Source organism: Fusarium coffeatum, assembly GCF_003316985.1.
Source record: "Fusarium coffeatum strain FIESC_28 chromosome Unknown BRIP53273_contig_245, whole genome shotgun sequence".
NCBI lineage: Eukaryota > Fungi > Ascomycota > Sordariomycetes > Hypocreales > Nectriaceae > Fusarium > Fusarium coffeatum.
Genome location: NW_022158037.1, coordinates 23954 through 41470, shown reverse-complemented (window position 1 = coordinate 41470; position 17517 = coordinate 23954). Strand labels below are relative to the sequence as shown.

The window sequence follows — 17517 nt, the reverse complement described above, 5'->3', positions numbered from 1 at the left end:
GCAAAGCAAAGCAAAGCAGACCTGGTTTGGGGTTTTCTCTTTATTCTACTCAATCCTTCTTTTCCTTTCTCTCTGCCTGGAAAGTTGAGTTGAAAGAGCGTATCTGCATTAGTACAGTATTTTATCACTTCTATAATTCATTCTTTCTCATACCTACCTCCACACGTGTCGCCAATTGAACGCAGCAGTGACTGTGTCTCTGTTGCACCAGGCACTACCAAAATTCGAGCGGCCCTGCTGCATCCAACTTCCTTCTCATCTTTCTCTTCCCTCCTCTTTTCCTTCCTACCCGCGCAAAACCTTCTCATGACGCTTCCGCGGTTGTCTTAGGCTTTGCCCTTGGTTTCGAGGCTGTTATCGAGATTTCGCAATGGCGTCAACAATCACAGAAGCTCAGGCGGAGCTGATTCGGTTTGTTACACGAGTATGATCCAGCGCGCCAGCAACCAAACTAACATGTTCTTGTAGATCTCTCTCCCCCGACGATATTCCCATCAAGTTGCGATGCGCGATCTGTAGTAAGCTTGCAGTGAACGCCTTTCGTCTTCCCTGTTGCGAGCAGGCGATCTGTGAATTATGTACGCGACCTTTTAAAAAGTTTCCCACGCAGGAATGTCACTAATTGCGCCAAGGTCAATCCAATTTACCCGTATCATGTCCTGTCTGCGAGCACTCGCCCTTGTCCGCCGAAGATTGCAATCCGAACAAATCGTTGCGGACTACAATAAGAGTGTTCCTGCGCACTGCAGAAAAGAAGCGCGAAGCGAGCCGACCGAAGGAGGCTAAAGACTCGGAGCCTGCAACGCCCGTTGAACCAACGAAGCAAACCCTCACAGCTATCGAAACATCTGTGGCCGAGATATCGTCAGAACAGAACTCGGGGGTGGACGCGACATCTGGCCAAGTCGATGGCACCGATAACGTTGATGAAGGCCCTCTTGCTCAGTCCTCTATTCAGGTACGTATAAATCACTGGTATACATGTTAAAGGTCGTGCTTCTAACAAATTGTAGGACAATCCTCATGATGGTACTCCTGCCCCTGATGGCCCCGAACATGATGAGGCAGGTGATAATCAAAACGCGACTACGGGAGACAGTGCAGAGGAGGCAGGCGTTGAGAATCCTGACGAGGAGGCTCTAACGAAGCAGGATGTCGTAGGAGACGCAAACGGCGAAGGCGAAGGCGAAGGAGACGAGAACCAACAAGGAGACGACGATAACGAGGGGATCCAAGAAAAGCCTGACTCGGAATCCACGAATGGAAACTTTCCAAATGGCAGTTTCTCCGGCTCCAATGATTTCAACCAGATGCAGATGATGATGGCTATGCAGAATGGTATGGCGCCGAGCTCTTTCGGCGGCTTCCCCATGATGGGTAAGTTGTGATAACATGTACTTGGCTGGATGACAAGTATACTAACTTGCTTAAAGGTATGCCGGGCATAGGCATGGACCCGATGACGATGCAGAGCATGTACATGAACGGTGGCTTTCAAGGCATGGGCATGAACGGCATGGGTGGCTTTGGGGGTGGATTTGGCCAAGGCTCCAATAATAACTGGAACGGTTCTCAATCGTGGAATTTCGACCAGAATAATTACAATCAAAATGGCCCTGGTGTGGCAACAGGTGATTTTGGAGGCTTTAACTCAGGATTCCAGACAGGATACAATCAAGGTAATTATGGTCAATTCAGTGACTATCGTCGCAACAATTTCGGACGTGGTCGAGGCCGCGGCCGTGGTTACTACGGAGGCTACGGCCGTGGAGGTTACCAATTCGGAGGTAACACCCACTATCAGGATCAAGGTCAATTCTCTCAGTACGGATCCAGTCAGAATGGCCAGAACAGTATCGATCAGGATGGCCAGCAAGTGGATGAAAATGGCCAGCCTATTCAAGGGGACGGTACTGAAGGGGGTGATGAGACGAAGATTTCAAGTGCTGGACAAGCTGATGGATCCGGTGAGGCCACGGGCAATGAGGCGTCTGGCGATGCTTCCTCCATAACACCTAACATGGGAACTGGTGCTTCCGTTATTCGTCCAGTTCCAGCTCCAGATGTTCCGTTTAATGCACCTACGGGCCCCAAAGCTATGAGGCAAGGTCTTCCTAACACAAGTCTTCATCATCTTCGAGCGCGTGGGTATCAGGTGGGAAGCGAAGCTCCGCCCGGCAAGCTGACTCCTTCAGCAAAGGACAGCCCAGCCGAGCGAGGCCGGTCCAGGAGTAACTCTTTGGCCCCAAGCCGTGCTGGTACAGATGTTCACGAGAAAGATAAGGATCACGAGTCCCAACGTGAGCATAGCAAAGACCGATCTCGCGATCATGACAAACGCGATAGAGCATCTGATGACCGCTACCATGATCAAAACCATACGGGATCAGCGTCTCGAACTGTCAGCAGGAGTCGTAGTCGGAGCAGAGGGCATAGAAGCTCTCGACGACGTAGACGTTACCGCTCAGAGTCCCTCCAGGATGATATTTACGATGATGTTTCCCGGCGCAAGAAGCATCGAAGCCGACGTCATTACTTGGACGACGAAGAATCCTCTCGTTCCAAGGATAAGGACAAAGACAAGGACGAAAGATATACTGATCGAAACCGCTCCACGTCACCGGCAGAGTCCAAACGATCCAGCCACCGCAGCCGCCGTGATAGAGACTCGGATAAGCGAAAGGATCGAGAGAGGGACAAAGACGACCATCGTAGTGATGATCGCAAGAAATCCAGCCATCGCTCCTCGTATCGGGACAGGGACTATGATCGCGAGCGTCGTCGAGACAAGGACAGAGATCGTAGCGACAAAGACCGTAAAGACCGTAAAGATCGACATCGGGATAGGGACCGACGCGATCGCGACCGGGAAAAGGACAGGGACCGTGAAAGTCATCGAGAGCGCGACTCGAAATATGGCAGCAAACACCAATCGACTGATGCCGGAGCTGCTTCCAACGATAAAGACATGAAGCATGCCTCGGGCACTCGCAGCAACGACGCAAAGCCCAGCTCACTTAGTCGAACCGAGAGCTCAAGCAAAGATCCTCACACCCTCGAACGTGAAGCTCGCGATCGAGAACGTCTGCTGAAAGAAGCGCAACGCATTGCAGGCATGACAGGTTGGAAGCGTAATCGTGGTGATGATGGCGTCGACACGGGCTCACGCAAAGGACGCCGAACCGCATCTTCAACATCAGCTCGTCGAAGTGAGGTCATCAACGGCGGTGACGAGGAGGAAAGAATGCGAAGACTCGAAGCAGAAAGAGAAGGCGATCGATGGGGCTAGAAATCCCAGCGCTCCCTGAGGAAGGTTTCCAAAGCACGGCGGGGGTAAGGACATGCTCGGTTCCCGCTACTCCCCCTCCCCCTTTTTTTTCTCCCCCCCCTCTCGCTTTACTGCTCGTTCTGTAACTTTGCGAGACCGACGTAGGGTTTCTTTTCATCACTATCAGGTGCTGGTGGTTGACGCATACCATATGGCACTATGTACGAGTAACAAAAAAAATAAGGGAAAAGGCGGTTGCATTCAAAAATCATACACATCTATTTATCGGTACACCAGCTTGGGTGCTGCTGAGAAGAAGGAACGAGGCAGAAAAAAACATGCATTGGAACAAAAGACCGGCGGGTGCTTGCTTTTATGTTTCCGCAGGCATCATGCGTAGTATTTTTAATCAAGTCTTGAATCAGAAGGCCATTTTTCCAAAGTCTTGTCCTCTCCAAGCCGTGACTTAATCTGAGCATACGACATGACATCTAACTAATCTACGGGATGACAGCGGACCGCAAAGTGATGCTTTGAGCAGGGCAGGTCAATGAGCCATTACTTGAAAGCTGAGAGGGAGGGCGGCCGTCAACCGTGATAGAAATATATACGGACATCATCGCAGCAGGCTTTCAATTGCTATATCAATTCCTGCTCTATCTTTGCTGCAACCCCTAGCCCGCGACGGGGAGAACTTCGCCTGTCTGTACTTCTGTTTAGAATGTGGGTGTAGTTCATCAGTTGTCATTTATAAAACTCGCATCAAAATATGTCGGCGATTCAGCCATGTCTATCATCCGCAACGCCATCTCATATGTCCCCGAATTTATCCATATGCAACATCTAGCTCTCCGTTATTGTTTTCCTCACGAATTGAATCCGGTCGATGCCTGCCTGCTTGCCAAGTCTTGACCATGCCCAACTTGTCTAATATATACCTTGCGTGCGATATTGAAAAGTGTCATAGCTGGCAATGCGTCAGTAAAGTCTAAGAAATCAGGTGTGGGCAGTTGCTTACAGTCGAGTGTAGTAGCTACCGAATGATTTCGCGACAAGATCGTCCACAAAATGTTCGGCTTCATCTGCACTCAGATGAAGTTGGAATCTTTGCCGCAGAGTATTTGTAACTTGAGCAATGCCAACTGCGAAGCAAGGCATGCTGGAATCGTGTCCCATCATCGTTACTAAATCGATGATGTTATCTGCTGAGCGACGTAGAGCTACAAGAAATGTTAATCGTGTTTTCTCTTATAAGTTCATTGAAACGACTCGCCTTGGAAAGCTTGCTTGCAAAGTCTCTTGTAATCCTCAAAATCGGAGGACGTGGGTCCGCCCAAAACATCAACATACTCATGAGTGAGTTTGAATGGAGCAGCTTCAAAACCAACTGAGCCGGGCGAGTTAGAAAGCATGAATCCAAAGTCGATATGAATAATATGACCCTCGCTATCTACCAGCACATTGCCATTATGCCGGTCTTTGAGTTGCAATACATAGGAAATGATGCTGTATGCCGCCAGCGATTTCTTGAATGCATTAACCCCAGCACGGAAATCTTTGCTCTCTGGTTTACCGAAAGCTTTGAGGAAATGATCTCTCAAAGTCGCTATACGATTGCGTGGGTTTTGGCCCGACTCGACAGAAGCCAGCGTAAGACTTCGTTTCAGTGAGTGTAGAGACACGCCACTCGTGATGGTTTCAATGAGACCTGAGGACTCGCCTGTCACCAGGATACGCATACGTTTTACCCAAACGTCAGTGCCAGCATCAACCCAAATCTTGTGGCACACGTCGATAAGCTGACAAGCGAATGCCTCTTGTCGAAGATCCGCGCCTGTCTTGACGATAACGCTCACCAGATCCCAGTTTTTCATCCAACCATAAGGTGAGGATTTGCGAATTCGTTCCTTCTTAGCCTCCCAGGCCTCACCAAAGACGGCCGCACTAGGGTCGTCGCGATCACCACGACGTTGCACACCACCAGTTTTGATATCGTTCTCCATCCGTTCACGACCTGCGCTGGCATTGAGATTAGGGTCGATTTGAGCATCATCCTCCAAATCAGGGTTATTTGCGGGGATCGGAGTTGTGCTAGCTTTGGCGATAATGGTGTCGAAGGTTGGGCCTTGTTCATCAACATCAAAGCTCTTTTCTTCGAGACTCTGCATACTAGCGATGATTTTGGCTCTGATAGCAGCCACCTCCTGCTTTGGACGTTTTCCGCTGGTAGCCTCGAGCTGTGCAAGCATCTGAGACGCTGTTCGCATGTGCGTTGCTAGCGCAGAGAAATCGGGCTGGTCAGCGGGTGCGCTTCGCTGTATTGGAAGGGTCATCCTTCGCGAAACAGGTCCTGGGCTATTGGATCTCGATGTTCCTGTGCCAGATGACAGCGGCGTTGTCAAGTCCAAGGTCGAGGTAGATGCTGTAGCTGCGCCTGCGAGACGCTGGGCATTCTGACTCTGTGCAGGCTTAGAAGAAACCCTGACTGGTGACTCGTCGATACCCTTGAGTAGTGGTGAACTTCCAAGATCGCCGGAAGCGGGTTCAAAAACACTATCCAATGCAGGTTCGGGAGCTTTGACGGTGGGTGAGAGGCGAGGCGAGTCAGAAAGATCAAATATTCGCTTCGCTCGAGATGTGCCACCAAGGAGAGTGTTCAGAAGTCGGTAGTTCTCGGGCGTATCAGGGTCAAAGGAGAAATCGTCTCTCAAAACTTCCACCATGATCAGATAGGGAACCTTCTCGGCGCTGTTGAGCACTGTCGCTTCGGCGGGGTTCACGCGTACGATACGATGGTGCCGGCTCTTCCCAGGTGATCCATTGACCAAGGTAGGGGGGCATATAACCGGGATGTCAACCTCAGCTGGCAAATCCTGCGATATCAAGGCCAGCTCTGCCCGAAGGGCACTCATTCGAGCGGGTTTGGGAACCAGCACTAGTCGATTCGAGATACCCTCCAAAGCCGTCAAAAATTGGGTTTGCGACCTAAAATAATGCTGTCTCAGGAGTCTCGTTTTCTGCACTGGGGACAGGTCATTAACAGCGAGAATCGCCTTGGCATGATGCGAATGTCTCCTACTAGAGTTATCAGTCGGACGTTGCGTAGGACCTGCTGAGATTGGAGTTGTCGGTCTTGTTGGAGGTTGAGCAGACGGAAGTGGAAGAGAAGATGTGCTGAGTTTGGCTCCTTCCAACGATCTCAACTCAAGAGCAGACGGCCGAGTGGTGTTTACTGGTGTTTTCGACCTCTGGGGTGGGAGGATCGCTGGCGGCGGTTGTGGACTACGGGCAGACTTGGGTGAAGAGTCCCTAGATCCTTTAGGGTCGGGCGCACTGAAGGTACGAGTACCGTCTCTGGCGCGTCTAGATCGTGAGTTTCCTGCTGTGACCGTACGTGCCCTTGCCGGCTTGGAGTTCTCCTTCGGTTCCTGTGCGTCATTGTTGGCTACAGGTTGTGGCTTGCGAGCCTGGGCAACTGCGAGAGGGCCAGCCCACTGCGGAAACATCGGCAGCGCAACACTGGCAAGTACAAAACTGGAGAGGACAGTGACGGGAAGTACATTCTCGGTTATCTTCTCATGCCGAGCGGTATCGGCAAGCCCAAAGACAATATGCTGGACCTTGTTGTATACACGGCGACATGTCTGGAACGAGTCGGATGAAGGATTCGACGATAGATCGTGGAGGTATGTCTGAAATAGCCAGAAAGTCTGCGCATGCGCTTGTCAGCACCGTAATCTTTTGGGCAATGATTCAATTTAACGACGTGATTCCCATGACGCGGTGGCTCGCGCATTCCATGCCAAAGATTGATTTGAGTTGAGCATCATCGCACGTACCAACAGCGCAGCTGTGACTGATTCTTCGCACAAATCCAACAAAAACTCCTCCAATGCCATTGACTCATTGTGGACGCTGATTATGAGGTGGCATAGCTGCGGCAGAAAGAACTCGATGTCCTCGTAGGGAAACTGGCGCAGCTTCTGGCAGAGGACATAATGAATCCCCACGTGGTCGGCGTAGCGGCTGTTGCGACGGGTGGCATTAGCGATTGGCGAAGTCGGAGGCGGCGGAAGAAGCGAGGTGATCGAGTAGAGATACAATTGGTATCGACACTCGGCAGATGTGCGTGCAGGGGTTTGTAGAGAACTCACGAGAGGTATGAGACGGGGAGAAAGGGGTTGGAGTTGAAGACGTCGGACTCAAGGAACCTCTGAAGCAGGTCCCACGACATTGGTTTACGCGGGGGAGCGAGCGCCGGTAAGGGACAGCTGGCGGTTCGTCATCTAGGTTTTGCACAAGAACTGGAAAGAACGAGGAAGTGCTCCTAATCTATGGGGGTTAGGAGAGCTGGGAGTTGACGCTGCAGCGAGAGGACGAAATCAAGAGGCCATTCATATGGATGTGACAAAGTTGGTTAATGTTGACGGAACCGTCCAAGCCCGCCTTCTTCAGCGGACGGGTTTACAGGAGTCGCAGCGGGTAACTGTTAACTAATGGAGGCTAGGTTCCATAGTACTGTACGGGCTAGTAGTTGGAGGCATCCCTCTTTAGAATGAATGGATAATAGTGGATAATTTTAAAGAACAGGCGGTATCACCCAGGCCACTTGGCTTTAGCTCAGGACGGGAGCTTTATGAGAACCTGATGGTGGAAGGAAACCGTCCTGGCAGTCGGGTCCAATAAGACAGCTTGCCGGACCCCCTGAAGCCAAGCTAAGCCGGGGTGTTGGACCATCATATTGTCCTGAAAATGGACTCGAGGCCGAATGGCCATGAACCCTTTTGGCGACTCGGGGTGCTATCACCTTCTCCATATTTTTCTCATCGAGATTATCTCATTAATCAGTTTCTCACCAGTAAGTAATCGATGCCAACATGTCCATTCTATGGTCTAAATGAACACTGTATTATCCTGCACTCTTAAAACTTCGTATTAAGCGACTTGTCTCTCAGGTGCGATTTATTATTTAGTAGGAAGAAATGAATGCTGACGTCAGTCACTCCTACGTCAGTGGTTTGGAGCTTGCTCTAGGGTAACCTTGATGGAAATCTGTCCCAAGAAAGAGAGAAAGTAAAATGAATAGAAAAAATAAACACAAGGGAACAACTAGGTAGCTTCTGAGCAAGTGTTCTCTTAATCTGTTGAAAATATCGCTCTCGTTCTTTAATAGGCCAGAGGCAACTCTAGACGGGTGATAGAGACGTGGTATGATCATTGAGTGTGTGAGTTTAGCAGCCCCCCTCGGTGTTTAATTTGAGAAATTACATACAGCTGTTTGATCTGAAAATAGCTGCGCAAAACATTTGAATCAACTGTCAATGGATATACCCTCCCTATAAAATTGTAATCATACACGAAAGCTTAAATGTCACACCAAAAGCCGTGTGACGAACTGTCTTCCGTAGCGCCCAACACCAGCTCGATGCGAGTCCTCCCGAACGCCAACCACTTGATCGTTATTTCTCATGACGCATCCCAAAAAAACAACAAACTAACAAAATAATCCTTCATGTAGAAACAAGCCCCAGTCTATCATGCTGCTTTCTTCTTTCTGCCTCCACGCGTTCTCTTTTTAGGCTCTTCAATCTCCTCATCACTTGAACTATCCTGCTTAGCCTTGGATCTACTGCCCTCCTTCTCATTCTCGACACGACTAACTATGTCGCGTAAGAAATCCCACTGTTCGTCCGTCTCGACAACTTGCTTGAGCATTGGCGCGGTAACCCTCTTTGAACCCTTCTCCTTGGCTACATCCGCGCTTTTTGTGACAAGCTGTATCATAAAAAGCTCAAGAGCCTTTCCTACAGCAATCGGAGTTTGCTGCGCAACCTTGCCAACTTCCTCGTCGGCCTGCATAATTCGCTTGATCCTGGCTGTGGGGAATTTGGTTCGAACCGGAGATGGGTCGATAGCAGGCGCCGCAGGCGGCGCGGCTTTGCGTGGAGGCATGTTTGTATCGAACGGCGCAACACCAAACGCGGGAGCTCGTTCCAAGTCACCGGCTGCTATCGGTGGTTTGTAGGATGGGTCGCAAGTGATCGCGTTGTGATTAGAAGATTGTTCTGGGTACGTTTGGCCGTGGGGTTGTTGTTGACGTGAGTACGAAGAGGCAGAACTACGCCCGAAACCGCTGCTCGGATGCTGTTGTTGGTCTGGCGTAGAATAGACGTAGTGCTCTGGAATAGAAGAATGTCGCGATGGATAGGGTTGATGTTCTGGTCTTGGAGTTCTTGGTTGCGCAAACTCCAGATGATAGGCGGAATCGGCTGAGACACGGTTGGTGTCGTCGAAGTGAGGAGAAGGGGGAACGTAGGAAGAGAAGGAAGCAGATCTGGTGTAGGTTGGGGACTCTGCTTTATATTCGTACCCTGGCCTAAAGTAAGAGTCGGGTTGTGGATGATGCACTTCTTCTTGGGTGGGACCGTTTGAGTAAAAAGAGGAGAGGTCCGGAGACTTGGGGGCATAGCTGTCGTCGGCAGACATAATAATTTTTTTTTGTCTGGGTTGCGGCAGGCTGGGTTTATGTATGGTGGGGCATGCACGCCGAAGCGGCCGGGCTAAAAAGTACTAAAGGCCAGTAGGAAGCCAGTAGCAGTAAATAAATGAATAGATTCCTTCCTGTTTGTGGATGTACTTCGATCAACCTTGATAACAGAGTTCAGTGCTGTGTGTGGATAACACGAAGTGCTTGGCGACACAGATGAAAGAACAGCGGGGTGATGTTGATACTGTACAAACCCGCGTCACAGAACAAGGTAACCCTGAGCGAGAACTTAATGGTGGTTTATGCGATTTGCTGTTGACCGAGTTTGGGCTATGCCTTTGATGGAATACAAAGACAAAAGCAAGGCAAATAACAAAGCTGTGGTAGTGAAAACCTGGTCGCGAACAATCAACGTGTTGGGTATATCGAGTTGAGTCTTTGTGTTGGCCTGTTGTATTTGTTGTTGTACTTGTTTCGTTGATCAGTCACAAAGTACGTAACCACTCAAGAATGGACCAGTAGATTTGCTTTTGGGAGCATGGATCCCGGGGTCAAGAGGATAGCAAGAGAAAGGTCTACCTGGGCTCTTATATCAGATAGCTCCAATTCTCAAGACTGGTTTGCCAGGAAGACTACTGCAGCTGAACGGGTGCTAACAAGAGCCGTGCGCTGGACAGGGGAAACAAGGAGTTTGGCTCACGAATCAGCAAGCTCGGGTTCCCGTCCCTTGCCGGTTTGAGAATGACGATATGATTTGGTTGACGTGATGGTGGCCGGCCTGAGGGGACCACACATGAGTTGATGTGGTGAGGCTCAGAGGCGCAGACAAGGAAGAAACGACAGACAAAAACCTTTACAACTATCGCAAAGAGGTTGGTTGCAGCGCAGTAGGAGGGGAGGGGACGGGAACGGAGACGGGCAGGCTAAGACACCCCCTTGCAACTGAGATGCAGGCGGTACAGTAAGCAGCCGGTTGAAACAAGGCTCGGAAGGTGATAGTGAATGTGTAAGCGGAATGATCAGGCAGAGTGCTTTCAGCCTCACTCAGTCAGTTCAAGCTGCAGTCTGGTATGTAAGTAGCCGTAGAGGTGCAATAACTTCTCCAGGTTGACTCTCGTCGCGAGATGGGCGCGCTGTGATATGATTTGGGAAAATAAATAAGAAACCGAGAAGAACGCTATGGTAGAAGATGACTTGATACGGCGCTGAATAGAGGTGATCAGATTACCAAGTATTTGCTGATGGAACTGATTCGCACAATAGCTGAGATCAAGGTGCGTGTAAGTGCAACCTAGGTAGATGTGATGATATGGAGTGAAAGGTTGGCTGGGGGTTTGGGCGGCGTGGAGACCATCAAGATGCAGCGAGTATTCTACCAAGCCTGGCAAGGTATAAATTTCAAGGTAGGTAAATAGCCTGGTAGACTAATAATCAAAAGGCAACCTGATGGTGAGGGATGTATGTGGTCATGAGTCGCTTTCGCATTGCAAGAGGCGTCAGTAATCGGCAATCGTATTTGACAAAGCAGCGGCAAGTGGCGGGGGAAACGAGGGAATGCCAGCCGTTTATATGCACATGGAAGGCGGAGCGGCACCTCCTGTACTTACGAGACAGAAGGTACGATGCAGAGTACTACTAGGAAGGTAAGAGAGAGGTACTATATGTACTAAGGTTGGCCCTTGTGACTTTACGCCCAAACACCAAATCAGAGATGGCGCCGTCTCAAGTGGAAGCTGATCCCTCGGGCAAGCATGTACCTACAGTACCTACAGTACCTACCTAGGTACTTACGCACCCGCACCTAGGTACCCGTGCCTTAGGCAGGTACCTACTTACTTAGACAGGTACATGGACGGGCAGGTTTGACAGGATGGAATCGACAGGAACGAGTCGCTATTACCTTAGCACGTGTGCCCCACACTATAGATGAGCATCATCTTATTAGCGCCTGCCTGAACGAACTCTATCAATCGCAATTAATTCTTTCAACACCACGTTGATGCACCCTCAATCATGTCCAGGTCTTGACCTCACCTTAGCTTCAAGACCATGGTGCCCTATCAAAGCTTGCATTCAAGCCCTCAACAGCTAATCTAACCCACATGCACCTATCGTCAACCTAGACATAACATGGCATGAGCTATCTATGCTCTGTATCAGCCGCACAATACGCCTGCGCGCTGGTGGAGCCCATTCCATCCTTCTTCCTCAAGCAATAGGTGGAAATGTCGCGCTGATCCAGACATCGGAGTAACTGGCATGACCTGGAAGCCTGTTGCAGGTTCAGACGATCCACGCTTCCGTTCTTGTGGTGTTTCGCACCCAACCTAGCCAGTCCCAGTGTTAACTAACCTCCATATCTATCCTGCATTGGCAGCCTGGAGGTTAATAGTGCCTGGTGGCCTCTTGACAAGTTGTCTAGGTAGCGAACATCTCGCAGGCAGACATATTCGTTCCTTATCTACTAGGCAAGTCTCACTGCTTCTACATATGCTTGCCGCCCGTCCTCTACACATTTGTGATGATACAAGTTGAGCTTTAAACCTCTGAGCAGGGCTGGTGAGGACGAAGCCGAGTTATACACTAGGGTTCCCGATTCACCAACTGTAGGCTCTGTCCGTGAATTTTTACTTGATCTAATCTGATTATTACACTTTGTCACCGTTCAATGTACCCCATTCAAACATTCTTCTTCTAATTTCTTTGACAGCAGTTCGAAGTCCTTGCAGTCGCTTCTCCTCGGTGCTTGAAAGAAACAATGAGGCTACCGGCCATGCGTGGATACCCCCATCAAATTTCTGTCCTTCAGCTTGGACACCGATCTTGGTTTGCCGTTTGAGGAATTCTTCAACGTCTGGCGCGAAAACCTCTTCTTCCCCAAAGATAACAAAATATCCTCGTTCGGGACTAGCCGCTCTCCAGAGCTTGTCGTCGACGCAATTACCAGGAGAGGCTGGCTGTTGTTGAATCATGTTCTCTCCTGCGTACTCATGCGCATATCTCCACAAGGTACGTTTGTCCAAGAAGTCGCTTTTGGAACTGTAGTGCAGCTTTGACATGAGCGTTATCCATGGCGAGATGAGTGTCGCCATTCTAGGCAATGGCAGTTGTGGCGGATCAGGGTCAGCAAGACCACCTCGGACGTCGGCCCTGACCCCTATCTTATCTTGGTTACCAGCCTGAGCGCCCAACTCGAGCAGCAAGCTGAGAATCAATGAGCCACCGGCTGAGTCGCCCGAGACACAGACCTTTGAGGCGTCCTTGACGACTTCAAGGACATGGTTGTAACCTTCCAGTGCCTCCAGAACCTGTCTTGGGTAGACTTGGTCCGGTACCAAAGTATACTCGAGCGCAAATATGGCCGGGTTCTTGAACCCTCCCTCAACCAGCAGGTGATGCCAGGCCATAAGGAACTCAAGGTAGAAATAACTCGAGCCCATCAGGAATCCTCCACCTTGTAATAGTTAGCGCTACATGAAGACGAGTTGTGTGATTCCCGCATCCTACCATGGATATAATAAAGAACAAAATCGGGAGGATGCTCTGGATGATGCATAATCCAGGTACCTTTAGTCTCAACATTCCCCTGCCACCGATTAGCTGAACTGCTAGACTCCAGGCACCAGAAACCAGAAACAAGAGACATACTTTCCCAATGCTATACTCCCGATAGTGGACCGGGGATCTTATATAACCATGACGAAGCATCCGCCATCGAGTGAATGGCAGTGCAACGTATTTACCAAAAAAGACTCTCCCGACTTTGGCAGGGATGTTGGCAAACGCATATCGCACGCAGCGTATCACGATGTCCTCGAACACTGTAGCCGTCTGCGTAAAGGCCAATTGTCGACTTGGATGAGTCAAGTAACGATCTGTGACAAAGTCATAAGGTAATTGAACCACTGTGCCATGTGAGTTAAACTTGCAACAGACGTTTGGTAAATGATCACCAACATAGAAATGGCAAAGCCTTGAGAGCCGTGAGCAGAGTCAGAAAGAACCCAGCATTCCATATGAGTTGAGGTGCAAGGAAAATGAGAAAGACTGCACAGTCAATGAGACTTATAGGACCGAGGATCATGGTGAGGAAACCGTTGTTTGGTGGGAGAACTGTGTCATGGAATGCGAGTGAATGGCTGGTTTGTTTCAATGCACCACTGAATAATAACCGTGAAAATAATGGAAGCGAGTGAGAAGCTATCAACACTGAGATAGTGTCCTAATTGGGCTTGATCTCAGCAGATCTAGGGGTCCCTGACGCGTTGAGGACGGCGGATGTCAGATCGATGATGGAGGGGGCTGGCGTCGGTTGGGTTAACACCTGGAACTGGAAATATCAAGGACGCCTAGCTTTGAGAACTGTAAAGAACAGACGAACCCTGTTCACATGTGACGATCTTGATCATCAAACCTAAGCGTTAGAAATACACTCTCTTCCCTTACCCTAAAGATGCATACAAAAATATCCATTACTCGGTTCATTCGAAAAACAATCATGTTTCGTCGTCTTGCACCAGCTGACATAATCCGGTTGGGGCCGACTTCTCACCGCATGCGCATGATAGCATTAGGAGCGAGTGGGTTTCAAACATCGTTCTAAGTTAACGGAGCTTAATATCTTAGAATCCAAGTCACAAAGACGTAACAAGCTGTCGACATTGGCGGCTTGGCATATATAACAGAAGAGAGTTTTAAGATCATTTACCTCGACAACCCATTCAGCTAAAATGGGGGAATCTCTTCCAGAAGAAGCGCCTTTCCCGCTAACTGAAGTCGATAAATGGGTTCTTTCGCAAACGGACGAGGAATTTCACAAGCATGACTGGCAGGAGCTAAAGGAAATCATCGGTAAGCGGCTTTAGTGGAATATCTACTCGGCATTGCCTTTTGTTCTAAGACCAGCTACTGATACTATGCAGAAACGAACAATCTATCAGTTTTGAAGCGCAAACCTTCTGACCTTCGCCGGTATATGGCATGGACAGCCGAAACAAAAGCAGAGTATGGCTCTATGACAAACTTCCTACTCGCGAACCGCCTCCCCAAGGAATGGGGCAGCCCGCCTTTCACGCCCGCTTCTTCCATCCCATTCGAGGATCCCTCAGATTACCGTGTCCTGATCAATGACTGGCCCTACGGCTTGGATCCAGAAATTCGGCACATTGTTGTATGGTTGCGCACGACTATTCCAACAGACCCCGAGACTGGTGATATGACGCCTGAGAGTAGAGCATTGGTTCGGTCTTTTGTCAAAAAGACATTCATTGATGCCCTTGGTCCGGATGGAGAGAAGCGAGTGTTGTGGTTTAAGAATTGGGTCGCTCTTCAGAGCGTACGCGCTCTAGAACATGTCCATATTTTGGTCCGTAATGTAGATGGCGATACCCTGGAGCGCTGGACAGGAGAGCGTCCAAAGCAAAGCACTTAGACAACCAGACCAACCGAAGACGCGTGAGTAGATAGTGCTCATAGAACAATCAATCTAGTTAGGCAGCCCGGCGTGCCCTGCGGTTGCTTGGGGGAGCTGCACCAGCACCAGCACCAGCACCAGCATCACTGGCTCCCTGGAACTCGGCCATCTTCTGCTTTCCCATACCAAACAAACCACTCCCCAGATACAAGCCATAAGCCGGAAGGACAAGCCACAAGAACCAAGCTTTGTTTCCGAACAGAATAACAAGAACCACTGCAGCCCAGGTAACCCAGATAACGTCAAACATATACTCGGTCAAACCAGGAGAGGACAGATCCTCTCCAGCGGTGCGCAGCGCCTTGGTATTCGGGTCGTACTTGGGTCGGCCGGAAACCTCGAGAACATACTCGCAGATGAGCGCTGGTACAGAAAGAAGGACGTAAAGCCAGAGGGATCGATTGCGGAACAGGAAATGAGCGAGAAGAAACAAGACGTTGATGATGAGAGAACCGATATGGAGGTTGTTCAGCGCGGCGGCGTTGGACTTGGCGCGGTCCTTCTTAGCTTTCTGTGCCATTGCGAACGTTGTGTTTGAGGCGATGGAGTCTTCTTGTGCAATTGACGACAGGAGAAAATACGAATCAAAGTGAAGCCTCCGTGTTAACTTGAGAAGTGGAATGACATAACTGGATGGTGATGACAGGGGATCGCTTTCACTTGCAGCGATCTGATGGGCACCTCCACTTTCCGCCTTCGGGTTGGCCCGTAAAGCGCTTCAGAAGAGTACTATACAGGAAAAATCATAGGGCAGCATCTATTCTGAATAGTAGTAGGCTTGGATTAAAAGCTCTAGAGTTTGAGATTTTCATATACAGGCAGAGAGTTAGTTGAATTGAAACTGTATTATGGCTGTTATTAATTTCAATGCCCTTTTTAGAACTCCCTACCTTAGAGCTGTCTGACAGGAAACCTTGGCTTAGACGGGAGAAATAGCACCCCGGAAGGTCACGTGTCAAGAGTGGGAGACATCCGATAAGAGCGATAAGCGCACAAATCTTTGACAATTGGGGCTAAATCGTGGACTGAACTCTTCTTCAACCAACAAAAGGAATATTCCCTCATCCCTCCCAGGCCGTCATCACGTTACCGTTGCAGTCACTTTTGCCGAGTCTTGACAGCCATACACAATGTCTCACCAGAAGAACGAGAAGGACGTCGGTGACGCTCCCGTACGTTGATACCACTCCCCACCCGCAACTGCGACTGCGACTTTGGCCACGATGCTAACCCCTACGATAGAAGAGCCACCGTATCCGAATCACCCTGACCAGCCGAAAGGTCCAGTCCCTCGAGAAGGTCAGCGCTGAGCTCATTGAGCGTGCTCGCAGCAAGGGTCTTACCATCAAGGGCCCCGTCCGTCTCCCCACCAAGAACCTCAAGATCACCACCCGCAAGACCCCTTGTGGTGAAGGTTCCAAGACCTGGGACTCTTACGAGCTCCGTGTCCACAAGCGTCTCATCGACCTCCACGCCCCTACCGAGGTTGTCAAGTCCGTCATCGTCAACAGTAAGCGGTCCCGTTCTCTCGAGGTAGCCACGCAGATACTAATCAATCTACAGTCGAGGCCGGTGTTGAGGTTGAGGTCACCATCGCTGCTTAAATGTGGTCACGTTTCTAGTCAGTGGTAGAAAAAAATAAAGAAAAGCCTGGTAGCATACTGGCATTGTGAGGGAAGGAATGATGGGAACATCAGGATCTTGCTCGCAGCAAGAGTGGTGGATATAGGATACTCAGTTATGATTAATGAATCTCTGGGAACCCCGTGTTCTGCCCTGCAAGACCGTAACCATGCGCCATCATTCTGCCGTGATTGTGTATTATCTCTAAGACGTCTCGTACCATTATTTGCAGGTCTGCGATCCCCATATCCAAAGGAGAGATAGTAATGAGGCATCTTGTTAAAGAGGGGGAAGCTTACAATTGGCTGGATCCGTTTGCACTTGAAAAGTGATGTCCATTCTGAATAATCTGCTACTACTACAACACATGTTCCAAAATGTTGATAATGGATGAATTGCTTACTAGCTGGATCGTGAAACTCACCATGAACCAACCTGCAATAGGATCCATTCATATAATACAGACGGGCAGCCAGTTGGGAAACTTCAGCCCTGGAGTGGCTCATGTAGGAGAGACCTGTGGGTTTTGGTACTTGTGCTCAGGCTAATACCATATACGTTGATAAGTACATATACTTAATGGTTGGTTGCCAGGCGCAACCCTGAACCAATCAAAACACAGTTCATCAATGATCCTAGGCAGGTCCCGCGCGCTTGCCAACCCGT

The 17517-nt window shown here is 49.7% G+C and overlaps 7 protein-coding genes across 7 annotated transcripts; 3 read left to right on the top strand and 4 right to left on the bottom strand.

Annotated features, from left to right (window-relative positions):
• Positions 1–370: 370 nt before the first annotated feature.
• FIESC28_09490 (uncharacterized protein) lies at positions 371–3289 on the top strand (the record flags this gene model as incomplete). The annotated part of the gene is made up of 5 exons (XM_031163626.1): positions 371–411; positions 469–518; positions 750–958; positions 1014–1377; positions 1434–3289. The coding sequence occupies 5 exons, from the start codon at positions 371–373 to the stop codon at positions 3287–3289; spliced, it is 2520 nt and encodes an 839-aa protein (XP_031012314.1).
• A 1235-nt stretch (positions 3290–4524) lies between these two features.
• FIESC28_09489 (uncharacterized protein) lies at positions 4525–7502 on the bottom strand (the record flags this gene model as incomplete). The annotated part of the gene is made up of 3 exons (XM_031163625.1): positions 4525–6960; positions 7108–7294; positions 7423–7502. 3 exons carry the CDS (start codon positions 7500–7502, stop codon positions 4525–4527), a joined length of 2703 nt encoding a protein of 900 aa, XP_031012313.1.
• Positions 7503–8803: 1301 nt separating this feature from the next.
• Positions 8804–9754, bottom strand: FIESC28_09488 (uncharacterized protein; the record flags this gene model as incomplete). The annotated part of the gene is made up of 1 exon (XM_031163624.1): positions 8804–9754. One exon carries the CDS (start codon positions 9752–9754, stop codon positions 8804–8806), a length of 951 nt encoding a protein of 316 aa, XP_031012312.1.
• A 2649-nt stretch (positions 9755–12403) lies between these two features.
• FIESC28_09487 (uncharacterized protein) lies at positions 12404–13839 on the bottom strand (the record flags this gene model as incomplete). Its single annotated transcript, XM_031163623.1, has 4 exons — positions 12404–13209; positions 13263–13341; positions 13404–13660; positions 13713–13839. 4 exons carry the CDS (start codon positions 13837–13839, stop codon positions 12404–12406), a joined length of 1269 nt encoding a protein of 422 aa, XP_031012311.1.
• A 646-nt stretch (positions 13840–14485) lies between these two features.
• FIESC28_09486 (uncharacterized protein) lies at positions 14486–15186 on the top strand (the record flags this gene model as incomplete). Its single annotated transcript, XM_031163622.1, has 2 exons — positions 14486–14606; positions 14678–15186. 2 exons carry the CDS (start codon positions 14486–14488, stop codon positions 15184–15186), a joined length of 630 nt encoding a protein of 209 aa, XP_031012310.1.
• A 58-nt stretch (positions 15187–15244) lies between these two features.
• Positions 15245–15748, bottom strand: FIESC28_09485 (uncharacterized protein; the record flags this gene model as incomplete). Its single annotated transcript, XM_031163621.1, has 1 exon — positions 15245–15748. The coding sequence occupies one exon, from the start codon at positions 15746–15748 to the stop codon at positions 15245–15247; it is 504 nt and encodes a 167-aa protein (XP_031012309.1).
• Positions 15749–16358: 610 nt separating this feature from the next.
• Positions 16359–16832, top strand: FIESC28_09484 (uncharacterized protein; the record flags this gene model as incomplete). The annotated part of the gene is made up of 3 exons (XM_031163620.1): positions 16359–16400; positions 16471–16738; positions 16792–16832. The coding sequence occupies 3 exons, from the start codon at positions 16359–16361 to the stop codon at positions 16830–16832; spliced, it is 351 nt and encodes a 116-aa protein (XP_031012308.1).
• Positions 16833–17517: the final 685 nt, after the last annotated feature.